Source organism: Cricetulus griseus, chromosome 8, assembly GCF_003668045.3.
Source record: "Cricetulus griseus strain 17A/GY chromosome 8, alternate assembly CriGri-PICRH-1.0, whole genome shotgun sequence".
NCBI classification, from domain to species: domain Eukaryota; kingdom Metazoa; phylum Chordata; class Mammalia; order Rodentia; family Cricetidae; genus Cricetulus; species Cricetulus griseus.
Genome location: NC_048601.1, coordinates 83,777,625 through 83,792,490, shown reverse-complemented (window position 1 = coordinate 83,792,490; position 14,866 = coordinate 83,777,625). Strand labels below are relative to the sequence as shown.

The 14,866-nt window shown below is 38.5% G+C and overlaps 1 protein-coding gene across 8 annotated transcripts in view; it reads right to left on the bottom strand.

Annotated features, from left to right (window-relative positions):
• Herc6 (HECT and RLD domain containing E3 ubiquitin protein ligase family member 6) overlaps positions 1-14,866 on the bottom strand; it is a 61,545-nt gene that overhangs the window by 38,519 nt on the left and 8,160 nt on the right. For 4 of the 8 annotated variants that reach the window (XM_035448543.1, XM_035448547.1, XM_035448548.1 and 1 more), the window contains exons 4-8: positions 8,781-9,008; positions 7,431-7,543; positions 5,510-5,637; positions 1,905-2,041; positions 1,374-1,447 (exon numbers count right to left, since the gene is read on the bottom strand). In XM_035448543.1, coding sequence (XP_035304434.1) covers positions 1,374-1,447; positions 1,905-2,041; positions 5,510-5,637; positions 7,431-7,543; positions 8,781-9,008 — 680 coding nt within the window. The remainder of the gene's footprint in view (positions 1-1,373; positions 1,448-1,904; positions 2,042-5,509; positions 5,638-7,430; positions 7,544-8,780; positions 9,009-14,866) is intronic. The other 4 variants (XM_027429724.2, XM_035448544.1, XM_035448546.1 and 1 more) reach the window with 4 other exon arrangements.

The following is a 14,866-nucleotide window of genomic DNA, read 5'->3' as shown; positions in this document are numbered from 1 at the left end:
CTCCCTTCCTTTTCCCTCCTTTTCTCTCTCCCTCTCTCTGAGATAACATTGCACACCTTCTTTAGTCTTGACTCATTTACCCCCTGCTTCTCTGGCACTCACATTAACCTTAATCATCAGCAATAACGAATCACCAGCTAACCCCCAACCTTCAGTCACAATGGTCTACATCTCTGCTCAGACATCTCAATTCTGCACTTACCATAGTTTTTGTCAACTTGACATAAAGCGTAGGTACTCTCAGTTGAATTGATTCTATCAGATTGGCCTGTACTTTTTTTTGTCTCTAGAGCATTTTTTGATTAATAATTGATGTGGGGGGGCCCAGCCTGCTGTGGGTGGTACCCAAGCATGTGAGCCTGGGATGGATAAGAAAGGCAAGCAGTGTGCCTCCATGTTCTCTACTTCAGTTCCTGTTCCTGAGGTTCTGCCTTGAGTTCCTTCCCTGACTTCTCCTCTCGATGGAGTGTAAGCTGTAAGGCTATTCAACCCTTCGTATTTCCTGTTTGCTTTCAGTCACTGTGTTATATCACAGCCACAGAGAAACAGATGCTACACTAGACTCTATTTTCTCCCTCCTGCTCTGGGACATTCTTCTGCCACTCTTTCAGTGAATCATGAGAAACCCTCCTGTGATCTTCTAATTAACTTTTATGACAAAACATCTCAGTTGCCACAAAACTTCCTCTCCTCTTGTTGTGACCCTACCCGAGGCAGGCTTCTTGCTCTCTGTTAAAACAACACAATCTTCCCTTCCCAAAGGAAAATTAAACTGGGTGTGCCTCTGACTTGACTTTTATGTGCTGTTGCTTCTGTGGATAAGCCACCTCCTAGATTCCATGTCAGAAACCATTCTTTCATGTCTTCTTTCTTCCTCTGCTACATTCCAACATTATCCCACAGCCTGACTTTGTTCTTCTTTCCCCCTTTCAGGCAGCTCCCCGTCCCATCAACCCTCTCTTCCTTTGTCCCAAGCCTCTCCCCCTCCCACAGCCCCCAAGCATGTCCTGGTGTCCCTACTTTGGGATCGAATCTAGGGCTTTTGGTGTGCTGGGCAAGTATTCTCCCATGGAACCACATCCAAGTCCTCTGTTCACTTTTTGGGACAAGGTGTTGTTAAATTGCCCAGCATTCTAATGTTCAAAACCATTCTAACAGAGGAACACATTAATTTAGTAAGGAATCTGAAAACATGAAAAATACACCATCTCAAACACTAGCCTGAGATTTAGGGAAAGGTTGGTTATGGCTCAGGGGAGAATGCTTGCCTAGCAAGTACAAGGCTCTGGGTTTGCTTCCCCAGCAGCAGAAAAAGAAAGAATTCCTGAAATCTAGAGGAAAAAAAATAAGTTTGGAAAGAAATAGCACATTACTGATACCCGATGAGTTGTTGCAAAGTTGGCATATGCTCCAGCAAAAATGTCTTTGACTTTAACATCCACGAGGTCTAAAAAAGGTAAAATATACATGTTTAGAGTTTTACCTGGAAAAAATAAATCTATACATAGCTAAGTCAAAGTTATTAATTTGTTGAAAATTTATACTCTAATTTTTTATTACAAATAGCACAAGAATTTAATTTTGACCACATCAAATGTTTTTTATTCACTCAAAAAAAGTTTTAATTGTCTAGGCACTTTCACAATGAATCCGGGTTGACATACTTAGATGAGTGCTTAAATATATCAAACACACTGTTAAGATAATTAAGTAATCAACTTGATGTATTCTTTTGTATTGGTTAAGTTTTTAGAAATGATTACCCATTACTCTAGGGGAAAAATGCAGTAATTTAAAATAAAAGAACTAAGAACCATAAGCACAGTTCAGCGGGATCCTGTGAAAGAAGGCTGAATGCTGTCTCCTTCAGTCAATCAGCCATGAGCTTGTGGGAACACTCATACCTGCTGCAGAGAGCAGGCAAATGATGTCAGAGCTCTCTGCTGGGGCCTTCTGATGAGTTGGGTTGCTTGTGGGGCGTGGTCCATGGCCTAAAGATACCACCTGGCCAGTGGTATAGACATATGCAATGGTGTGATAACTACAACATAAAATACAATACAGTGATAATATGATATTCCAAAGAACCAGACTCTCATGATTTCTAGGTAAAACAAAATGACAGATTTACCTTCACCACCACGAAGCCAGCTGTCTCATTACAGTGTTAGTGCTGCAGCAAATTAGGTGATGTCACTAAACTATGTCATTAACTTAGCAGTAATATTAAAATTAGTATTAGCAATGGGGATTTACTATGCTTTCTATAGTGTGGCTTTTTTTGTTTGTTTTTAAATGGAGGCTTGCAACGATCTCTCCATGTAGCACAGGATAATCTTCACTTTCTGATCCTTCTGCCTTATCTCTTTAGTTATCACAGCCACACCTGGTACCACTGCCGCCACACCTAGACTGTGTGATTCTCAGGACCCACTCCAGGACTTGGTGAGTGCTAATGAAGGGGTTAAACTTGCCCACTCTCACAATTGAATTTAGATTTCAGATCTCTGAGAGGTACAAAAAAGATGTCTCTCACAAAAAAAAGGGCCATTTATCCACAATACCCTTGCATTCTGAGATGAGGGAAAGAGACCTACAGGCCTTAGTCAGCCCCACAATGGCTCAAGGACAATTCCTGCAGCCCCTTCTGAGTCATGTCCTGACTTGCCCAAGCTTGAGCTAAGATAAGAGATACGATAATAGAGGGAGAGATTGTAGGTTTAAAGAAAAATCAGGCACTAGGGAAATGTCTGGAGAGCTACAAAGATGACACCAACTAACAATCTAAGCAACAGAGGAGAGGCTACCTTAAATGCCTGCTCCTGATAATGAGATTGATGGCTGTCTTTTATGCCACCCTAGAACCTTCATCCAGCAGTTGTTGGAAGTAGAAGCAAACGCCCACAGCTAAACCTTGAACTGAACTGAAATCCAGTTGCAGAGAAGGAGGACTGATGAGCAAAGTGGTCAAGACCAGGCTGGTGAAACCCACTGAAACAGCTGACCTGAACAAGGGAGAGCTCTTGGTCCCCAGACTTATAGCTCGGAAACCAGCATGGGACTGATCCAGAACCCCTGAATATGGATGTCAGTGAGGAGACCTTGGAAATCTATGGGGCCTCTTGTAGTGGATCAGTACTTATCCCTAGCATAGGAATGTTAAAAAATGGTAAGACTAACCTTCAGTCAATGAAAAGTATACTAATGTAACTGCTGCTTGCTTAAGCAATTATGTTTGAGATGACCAACTGCTCCTGAACCTCCCCTAACTGCTTAAAAGGACCTGCGTGCCTTTGTTCATGGTTGCCATTTTGTACATGTGGCTGTCCCCTCGTATGCTGGCTTCTGCAGATAAATGCTCTTTGCTTTTGCACACTATTTGAGTCTGGGATATTCCTTCAGCATTTTCTCAGACCCTTAGTCTACTGGCAAGCACTCTACCATCTTAGCTATATATTGTGTGTTTTATGTATTAATTCTTGATTTTTTAAACTTAGCATGCAAAATATTAGGCTGTATCATGATACCCTCAAACATTTTTGTTGTGTCCTTTTTTGTTTGATCCTCTTGGCCATATTTGTCCTCATCCCTCTGTGTCCCTCCTCCCACCCCTCCCAGCCCTGTAGCATCCTTTCTGTCTTCATGTCACATGTGCTCCATTGCCCTCCTTTCTCAACACGTCTTTTCTCCCTTTTTTTGGTCCCCTTTATTGTTTCATGACCTATCACGCTTTCACCCACACTTATGAATATAGACAAACGGTAACGCTAAGATCTGCATGAAAAAGAATTCGTGCTTGTCTGTGACTGAGTCACCTCTCTTAATATAGTAATTTCCAGATCTATTCATTTTCCTGAAAATTTCATATTCCATTTCTCTGGATAGCTGAAGAAAACCCCATTGTACATGTGTATCACATTTTCATTACCTATTGTACTATTTCCCTGCTTTTGTGAATAGTGTGCAAGTATTTGTGGTAAGATATGAGTCCTTTGGGCGCGTGCCCAAGAGTGCTACAGCTGGGTCAAATGGTAGTTCTACTTTTAATTGTTTGGGAAATCTCTGTACTGGTTTCCATGGTGACTGCACCAGTTTACACTCCCACCAGCACTGGATGTTGTTTATTTTTTCCACCCACACCAAGATTCCTTGTGCATTTTTCCTTGGTAACAGACGGTCCGACAGGGGTGAGTGGAATTTCAAAGGCTACAGATGTTAAACATGTCTAAAAATGCTTACAGGTCATTTGTGCTGCCTATTGTGAGAATCATGTGCTCAATTCATGGCCTGTTTATTAGCAGACTGAGTTTGCTTCTATGTTCTAGATCTTAGCCCTCTATCTGAAGTAGCTGGCAAGGATTTTCTCCCATTCAGTAGGCTGTCTGTTCACTCTGCCAGTAGATTCCCTTGCTTTGCATAAGCAAGCTCTCAACTGTTACCCAATTCAATTTGTTAATGCTTGGAGCTACTTCTGATCTACCAGAGACCCACTCAGAAAGTTCGACCATGCCTGCATCTTGAAGGATTTTACTCTTGTCTCCCTGTAGCATTTTCAGGGTTTCAGGTTTCAAATTAAGGTCTGGAATCCACTTGAGTTGACCTTGCTGTTTTTCTTTTTCCTGTGTCTGTATACATCTGGTGTTCATGCGTAGGTATGCCCACATGAGTGTGGGCAAATATGTGTGTGTGTACTGGTGGGGGCCATAGGCTGAAGTTGGGACTCTTCCTCCATCACTTTTATTCCTTATTCATTAAAGTGGGCATCTATTAATAAACCCAGTCAAAGACTGCTGATATGACTAGTCTCTTGGGGATGCCTTGTCTTTGCCTTCCAAGGCTGGGATTACAGGTGGACTGCCATTACACCCCCTGCATTTACATGTGTTCTGGGGATACGATCTGTGGTCTTCATGCTTGTGCTTCAATCACTTTAGTCACTGGGTTACCTTCCAGACTAACTTTGAATTAATTTTTTGTGCAGGGTGAGAGATATAACTTTAATTTTATTTTTATTCAGGTGGATATCCAGTTTTACTAGCAACATTTGTTCAAGTGCTAGGTAGCTGTATCCGTGTAAATTTATTTCTGAGTCCCATGTTCTAGTTCATGTGTTCTAAATTCAAGCATTTTATTTTTTAACGTACTGGGTTAGATACAGAAATGCTCAAACTGCCTTTATAATTAGGTTATCCAAAACCCTGAATATATGCAAATAGTCAGCATGTTCTGTATGTATGAGATTAATCTACTTAAGATGACAAACACTACCACCTTTAATATTTAACTCTCTCCTACCCTCTACTCATAGGAAGGTGCTCTATAGTACTAAACTTCTAATAATTACCCGTTACATGATTATTAATAGAAATGAGAATTTTGAATTAAAATATATTTGAAAGAAGTAAATTTTCAAGAAAAATGCTTTATTAAAAGTACAGCCACATGTCTTTTGGCTTATAAGTAATAGGAATAATACTTTCTATTCAGACGTTTAAAAAAGATTCAATACCTTCCACACTCTATCTTTGAAACTTGGCCCTTGATTCCTTCCACGAGTTGTGGGCCTCTTCTCTTACCCCTGGGGTTGTTCTGTAGCTGCCCAGAGCTATTGTCTCCAAATGTAAACACTTGCCCATCCTTTTTAAAAATAAGAAATTAGGTTAATTTCAGGTTTTAAAATATAACTATCACAAGATGAAAGCCATATTTGAAACTGGTTTGTATATTTTATAAATTGACTAATAAATTTCCATAATGTATTCCAAAATTGTTTATATTTACTTATTCACAAATTTCCAAAAATTATTCCAAAATTATTTATTTTTATTATTTCAAAAATTATTTATAAGTTTATTTATGGAATTTCCTTTAAAATTATGCACTTTGAAGAAGTTAAAAGTATATTACACACTTAAAATTTCTAAGAGAGGGGCTAGAAAGATGGCTGAGAACTCAGAAGGATGTACTGCTCTAACAGAGGACCAGAGTTTGATTCCTACCATCCATGTCAGACAGCTCACCATCACCTGTAACTCTAGCTCCTGAGAATCTGAATCCTATTGTACTTGCACTCATGTATACACACACACACACACACACACACACACACACACTGCTAGCGTTCTCTTGTCGACTAAGATTAATATAATTCAAACAGTTGAGGTTTACTAACTTAAGTCATGGTTTTAAAACAAATACTAAAAATAATAAAAACAATTTGATGAACTAGGAATGTAGCTAAGTGGTAGATCCTTCCTTTTATTTATTGAAAATACTAGTAGTTAATAATAATGATGAAATTTAAAAATCACTTGGTGTATCAACTCTTTTTCGGGCACCGAAAATCAAGTCCAACAAGACAAGCATTCTACCATTGATACTCTACTTGGTCCTGTAGAATGCAATTTTAAAACCAGCATTTAAATTACAGAAATCATTTTCAAGTCTGTTCCTTATGATGATGAGAGGAATCTGACTCGCTGGAATACACTGGACAGCCAGGACAAGAGGTAGAGGAAAACACTAACAAAACTGGCTTGTTGTTGTATAAAAAAGGCACGTAACCAAGTGTGTTCTTGTCTGCGGAGTGGATTATTGAAAATGGTAAAAGCAAATTTTTCTGTAGACCTACATTGACAGTGAATAATGACCTAAAAGATTAGCTCCTATATTAGCTTCTACTACAGTATCTTGAAATATTTCTTGATTTATATTTAGTTCAGTTTTCTACTTTAGACATTTGTAGATTAAATAGGTTTTTGATATTGAAATTCATCTTATGTCTTATTTGAACACTGTGTTTTTAAACTTATAAATTTAAAATCCTAATTTCCAGGAGCTAGAGAGATGGCTCAGTAGTTAAGGACACTTACTGCTCCTGCAGAAAAACTAAGGTCTGTTCCTACAACCCACAAGGAGCCTAGCAACTGTCTGTAATGTCAGTTCCAGAGAATCTGGCCCCGCTTTTGACCTCCATGAACACTGTGTGTGGCATTCAGACATCCATGCAGACAAAACATCATATCCACAAAATAAATCTTTAAAACAAAACCTAATTTCTAACATAGTGCTGTTAGGGAGGTAGAATGGGGCCTTTGGTAGATGATTCAGTCATGAGGATAAATCCTTCATCAATGAAATTATTCTCTCTATAAAAGAAGACTTAAGAGAGAACACTCTGACCCCTTCCACATGAGAACACAGCAACTATCACCTAGGAGTCAGAATGTTACCCTTCACTATATGTAAGTCTGCTGGTACCTTGATCTTGAACACCCCGGCTTCTAGAGCTGTGAGAAGCATGTCTATATGATGGGGCTTTGTTACAGTAACCTGGACAGACTAAGATCACTTGTTTTCAACCACAAACACACACATATCATTTTACTATTTCTCCAATGACTAAAGAGTAGAAGCACGTTTTGAATTACCTTGGTAAGCACTGCAGTGTGCTCATAACCACAGCTGATATAAATCACACCTAGATTCTTCAGGGCATCAATTGAATGAGGCTTGGAGATTTGCACTTCTGAAAGAAAGCAGACTTTCTAGGATATAAGAAAAAGACTCAGAAGCAGATTTGTGTACTTGAGACTGGCTTGCACTACAAAGTGAGACTCTGGAGTGTGCATCTCAGAATTTTCTTTATGATTGTATAACTTTTGCAATCTCTACATTTATGTCTTATAATTCAACATAATTTTAAAAGTGAACATTCAGAAGTGTTAAAAAGAAAAAAATACGATTTGAGGGGGAAAATCTTCACTCAATATTTATTTCTATCCTTAACCTTCTAGAACATATAAAGCTATTAACCTAGAGCATACTAAGCTTCCAATATAATTTTGTATTCATTTCTGATGCATAGTAGGTACCTGAACATATGTTAGTGACACAGAGAATGAGAAAATGCCTTCAGAGGGTGAGATGGGATGTAAATGCTTTCCAAAGTTCTGGCACCTAGTAGGTGCTGATATATATTAGCCAAATGGAAGGGATAAACAGAGGAGAATGGAGTTCTTGGAGAAGACTTCTTAAGGAATTGTATTTTAGAGAGACAGTTTTCAGAGACATTTTTTCTTATCACAAGAGCTAGTCATTTCCTCTAATATGATCAGTGGTTCCTAAATCCATAACAGTGGCTGAAGCCTGACTGCCACTCACAGACATTCTGATCTAATGCACATAGAGCCCAACCTGGGTACCAAGAGCTTTAAACGTAGACAAATGGTTTACATCTCAAGCCCAGAGCTTTGTAAGTATGATAAGTTGCTGGACAAAGGGACAATAAGGTAGTCAGTAGAATTAAAAATGCTCATCAGTTGACCTTAAAGTAGGGAGATTAGCCTGGATGATCCAGGTGGACCCAGTGTTACCCCTTTAATTGAGGAAACTGGAGGCAAAAGAGCCAGTGTCACAATAACATGATTTAAGAAAGACTTAATCTTCCACTATAGGCTTTGAAGACACAGGGAATATCCTATTCAGGCTAGTGTCCTATAGAAGCTAGAAAAGACAAGAGAGTGGATTCTCACCGAGAACCTTCAGGAAGCAAGGCAATCCTGCTGCCTGAAACTGAGTAACAGACTCCTGACCCTAGATAAAAAGTTCATTGTTTTAAGTTGCTGAAAGTTTTGTGGTATTATTCCAGAAACAATAGGAAACTGATACAATGCCAATGTGGTAGTGCTTGGAAACCACTGTGATGTGTCCTTTGGCAGGCTAGTCTTCCAGCTGCAAAGGAATAACAATTTGTTGTAAGGACAAAATTATTTTCTTACCTGTGGAGTTTTCCCCACTGAGGGCCAGCTGCCCAACACTGTTGCTTCCCCAACCATATGAAGTCCCCGTGAGAGAGAGAGCAAAACTGTGAGAGCCGCCTGCAGCTACCTGGGCCAGTGGGATTCCCTCCAGGGACGTCACCTTCTGTGGGCTGGCTTGGGAACTGGACTGCATCCCCAAGCCCAGCTGCCCTTGGCTGTTTTTTCCCCATGAAAACACTTGGCCATCTACAAAAATAAAGAACATTTAGAATTGTACACCTACTGGATTACCAAAATAGTAAACACTATCACACTCAATTCCACGCTTCTTTTTCAGTTTTATTGAAGAATAACTGACAAAATAAACCTATCTATATTTGAAATGTTGAAGTAATATTCTAATATCCATATACACCCTAAAACAAATGCCAGGATTTGTTCAAATTGCCTCACACAGGGTTTTTGTTTGTGGTGTTGTTTTCAAATTCTGCTTGCAGGGCTGGAGCTATATGGCTCCAGAGTGTGCTCAGACTAAGCAAGGTCTTGGATTTAAATGTCCAGTTCCAAGTAAATAAGCAAACAGGAAAGTGTAACAAAACAAAACCCTGCATCCTTAGTGAATGTCAAGTATATAAAGCATTATTGTTAGTGATAGGTACATTACGGGATAGCAGGTTTCCAGACCCCATTCATCCTATACATCCTCTCATTTCCCTCACCTGTACATTCCTGGCAACCACCATTCTATTCTGTTTCTAGGAATCCAGTTTCTTTTGATTTTACATGTAAGTGAGGTAGTATCTGTCTTTTTATGTTTGTCTTAAGTTACTACTATAATACAAGTTCACACATGTGTTGTAAATGCATGATTTTCTCCTACTCCGTATTGTACTTAATTCTACAAACCTACAAAAAGGAAAACAAGGATAAAGGAGGAAATGAGACTAAAATTTTCTGATGAAAGGCAAAGCAAGTATGTCGTTAAATTCATAGTTAGGAGTCCCTTCAAAACAAAGCCCATTCTTTTCCTTTGCAACGGCAACTGTGTTCTTACAGCTTTTCTTCCACCAAATACTTGGAGTTGCCCTTGACTTGTGTTTTCTATATGATTCAAACTAGAAAATCCTAAGTCCCCCACCCCCTGCTGCCAAACCTATGTGGAATACAACCTTTTCTCATCTCTCAATTGTTACCATTTTAGCCAAGTCACCATGGGAAATTTTAGTAGCCTCAAACGGTTATTCCACATTCTGCCCCCTTGTTCCCAACAGTCCTTTCTGCCAAGGTGGTCAAAGTGAACTTTTAACAATTTATGTTTAGTTCCCAGCTCATGTCACCCTGCAGCTGCCTGCCAGGGATCCTGGCACCCCACCTCTCCCCAGCTACTCTTCTCGCCAGATAACAGGCTCCTTTCCACAAAGGACCTTCTAGCAGGATCACGTGATGAGGAGACACAGGTAAGCCTCCTGCATGCTTTGGCATGACCCTGGCACTGGTCACCCCATGTAGACTGGTATAGATCCATTCTCCAGGCCAAGCCCAGTACAAACATCCTATACTAGAGTCCAGCCTCACAGCTTACTGTGTCCACATCAGAAACACAAGCAACAAAAGAAGTCCGCAGGCCTTTGTCTTCTTGCAAAAACAATATAAGAGATCAAGACAGTATATATGCCACCAAATCTACTAGTCCTATAGGAATGTTCTTCAGTGCGAATTACCTTTATGGGCACTGAGGTACAGTACCTAAAAAGAACAACATAAACTTCATCAAAGAATTCAAGCAATTTAAAAAAAGACACAGTGTAGTGAACCTCGAGAATAAATGCCCATTTGATGTTCACGAAAAACAAACATGAGTGAAATGACGAAGACAATACAGGATTTGAGATTCAAATTCAATAAGAAGATAGAAATATTGAAAAGAACTCAAGCTGAAATGGAGATAGAAATTAAAAAAAAAAAAACCCTCAATTACCCATTGAGAAAACTCAGGAAAGGCTTACAAGTAGAATTGAACAAGAAAAAGATGGAATATCAAGGTTAAAAATAGAAGAATTAGACAACACAAGCAAAGAATGTGAAACCTATTTTAAAAGACAGGAAAGGAACAGACATTAATTGTGAGAAAGTACAAAAAGACCAAATCTTGGAACTAAGGCATAGATAAAGAAGATAGATCCCAGATGAGTGTCATAGGCCAGAATTTCAGCATGATCACAAAAGGAAAACAGCCCTGACCTACAAAAAGACACAAGAAACACACAGAATACCAAATAGACATGACCAGAAAAGAATTTTCTCACAGCATACAGTAGTTAAAACATTAAAATATAGAGAAGAAAGTGTATTGAAACTTGCAAGACAGAAAAGCATACACAAAAGAAAACCCATTTTAGTAATACCTGATTTCTCAATGGAAACTCTGAAAGTCAGAAGAAGTTAGAGCAATGAATCCAAGTTCTAGAAGACCACAAATGCCGAACTGTATGTCTGTATCCAGTGAAACTATTAGCCATATATGAAGTAGAAAAAAAAGAAAAACTTTCTGTGATACAAACATGCTGAAAGAATTCATACATACAAAATCAGACCTGGCACTAGGGAGATTTCCAGAGATCTACAAGGCAATGGTGGAGAGGCTACTTACCCTAAATGCCCTTCCCCTATAATAAGACTGATGACTACTTTATATGCCATGCTAGAGCCCTCATCCAGTGGCTGATGGAAGCAGAGGCAGACACCCAAAGCTATACACTTAACTGAACTTTGGAACCCAGTTGCAAAGAAGGAGAAATGAAGATCAAAGGGGTCGGTACCAGTCTGGTGAATCCCACAGAAACAGCTGGCCTGAACAACGGGGAGCACATGGACCCCAGACTATTGTCTGGGAGACCAGCACGGGACTGATGCAGACCCCTGAAAGTGGATGTCAACCACATAGAGGCCTTGGCACTCTATGGGGCCCCTGGTAGTGGATCAGTATTTTTCCCTGGTGTAAGGAGGGACTTTGAGAGCCCATCCCACATGAAAGGATGCACTCTTGGCCTGGACACATGGGTGAAGGCCTAGGACTGACCCAGGATGATGTGGTGGATTTTAGGTAGCCCCCATGGAGGGCCCTACCCTCCCTGGGGAGCAGAGGGGGGAGGGAGTGGGGGAATGGTGGGGAGTTGGGGGGAGGGGAGAGAGAGGGAGAAGGGATCGACATGGGAAGCAAGCTTGTTCCTAATTTGAACTAATAAAAATAAAATAAAATAAAATAAAACTTTCTGTGATACAAACATGCTGAAAGAATTCACACACACAAAATCAGACCGGCACAGAATACTGGAAGAAATACTTCAGACTGAAGACAGCTAGCTAACAGACTGTAGAAAGAAAAAATGAAGGTACAATTACTAAACAAAAACTAGGAATAAGAACATAGACAGCAAAAAAGGACAATAAGACTGCAGCCAACACACACCTTTAAATAATAACTTGAAGTATTAATGGACCAATTAAAAAACAGAGGCTGGATTTAAAAAACAAAATCCATATTTCTGTTAGGTGCAAGAAAATAATCTTAGCTTTAAGGAAAGAAACTACTCTAAAGTGAGAAGATAGAAAAAAATATTCCCAAAAATAGGATCAGGCAACAAGCAAGCATTGCTATCCTAATATCTGACAAAATAGACTTCAAACTGGAACTAATCAAAGAAATAGTCAAGACTCAAAAGAAATTAGAATTCTGTTCATTTCAATCAAGGGAACAGTTAACCAATAAAACACTACAATCCGAAACATATAGGCATAAAACTCTAGTGCACACAACTTCATAGCAACTATAGGATCAGAATAAAAGACACAGATTAACACCAAGCCAATAACAGCAGATGATGCTAACACCTCACTTTCTCAAAGTACAGAAAGGTAAAGAGGCCATCTGGAGAAAACAATACAAACATCAGAATTTCATGACATCATACTTCAAATGAACCTAACTGATATCTTCAGAATATTCATCCTAACACAAAAGAATATACATTCTACTCAGCAGATCATGGAAGCTCCTATAAGATAGTCCATATACTTGGGCACAAAAAAATTCTCAACTAATTCAGAAAAATTTAAATAACTCAGTATCTTATCTGACCACAATGAAATAAAATAAAATTACCAATAAACAAATCTCAATCAATATACAAACTCATGGAGATTAACCAACTAATTACTGGGATATGAATGACCAAAGAAGAAATCAAGAAAAATAATTTTAAACTTTTTGGAAGTAAAATAAGAACACAACACACCCAAACAGCTGGTATACATTAAAAGCATTCCTCAGAGGAAAATGTACAACTCCAAGCTCCTACATTGAAAACTATAAAGATTATAAATAAATGACTTAATGATGCAACTCAAGAATTGGAAAAACAAGAACAAACCAATCCCAAATCTAGCAGGTGGCAAGATAAAACACAAATCAGTGCAGAAATTAATGAAATGGAAACAAACAAAACAATACAAAGTATCACTAATCTTAGCGCTGGTTCTTTGAGAAGATAAACAGCATTGACCCAATAAATTAAAAGAAAGAAGAAAGAAAATGTTCCAAATGAACAGAATCAGAAATGAATATAAAAAGGTTACTACAGATACCAAAGGAATTCAGAATATTATAAGGCAATGTTTGAAAAACCTGTGCTCTACTAAGTTGGAAAATCTAAAAGAAGTGGATAAATTTTGCAATTCATCCAAACCACCAAAGTTAATTCAAGAAGTACCCAACAACCTAAATAGATCCGTTTAAGAACTAAGGCGATAGTAATTGTAATAAAAACCCTACCAACTAAAACAATCCTAGGCCCAGATGAATTCATAGCAAAATTCTACTGGACTTTCAAAGAAGATGTACAACCAATACTTAAATTATTCAAAAAGAAAGAAAACTTACAAACTTCTTTATGAAGTCAGTATCACTCCACATCAAAACTGGGTAAGTACAGGACAAATATGCCAAAACCACAGGCCAATATCCCTTATGAACATAATTACAAAAATGTTTGATGAAATACTTTAAAACTATGGTGGCATATGTTTCATAAGATCACTAAAGTTGGCTTTATTCCAAAGATGTAAGAATGGCTCAACATATATAAGTCAATAAATAACATAAAGGTAAGGAAAAATCACATGATCATCTTAATAGACACAGAAACAACATCCAACATACTTTCATAGTAAAAGTCCTCGAGAGAGTAAGACTGGAGGGAACATACATGACATTAGTAAAGGCTACATATGACAAACATGTTAAATGGAGAAAAACTTGAATCACTCCCATTAAATTCAGGAATGAGGCAGAGTTGTCTACAGTCCTCACTCCTTTTTAATATAGTGCTCCAAGCACTATCTGGAGTGATAAAGCAATAGAAGAAAATTAGAGTCAAAAACAGGGGAAAAAAAAGCAAAAATTATCCTTATTTCCAGATAACATGGTATTAGACATAAGAGACTCCAAATACCCCATCAGATCAACTTCTAGAAAGAATAATTTTAGCAAAACAGCAACATGCAAAAATCAACTCATGAAAATCAGTAGGTTTTCTAGAGACCAGTCTGAGGAAGAGATGATGTGCCCATTTCACAATACCCTCAAAGATAATAAATATCTAGGAATAAACCTAACCAAGGAGGTGAAGGACTTTACAGTGAAAACTTTGAATCTCTGACGAAAAGATAGGAGATATTAGACAATGAAACAAGATAAAACAAAACAAAACAAAACTCAGATGCCCATGAGTAGGTAGAGATGATATGGTAAAAATGGCAACATTACCAAAAGCAATGAACAGATTCAATGCAATCCTAAGCAAAATCCCCACAACATTCTTCATAGAAATAGAAACAATAACTCAAAAACTCACATAGAACCAGAAAGACCCTAGGTAACCAAAGCAATCTACTGAGACAGTGTCTTCTGGATAAGACAGAGAAGCTACAGTATGACTGTTAAACAAGACTTGAACAATGATACTAGCTAACATGCCAAAACCGAAGGGAGAAATCTCTTAGAGATCTTACGCCTAGAAAAAGAGCTACAGACAATAACGACTGCT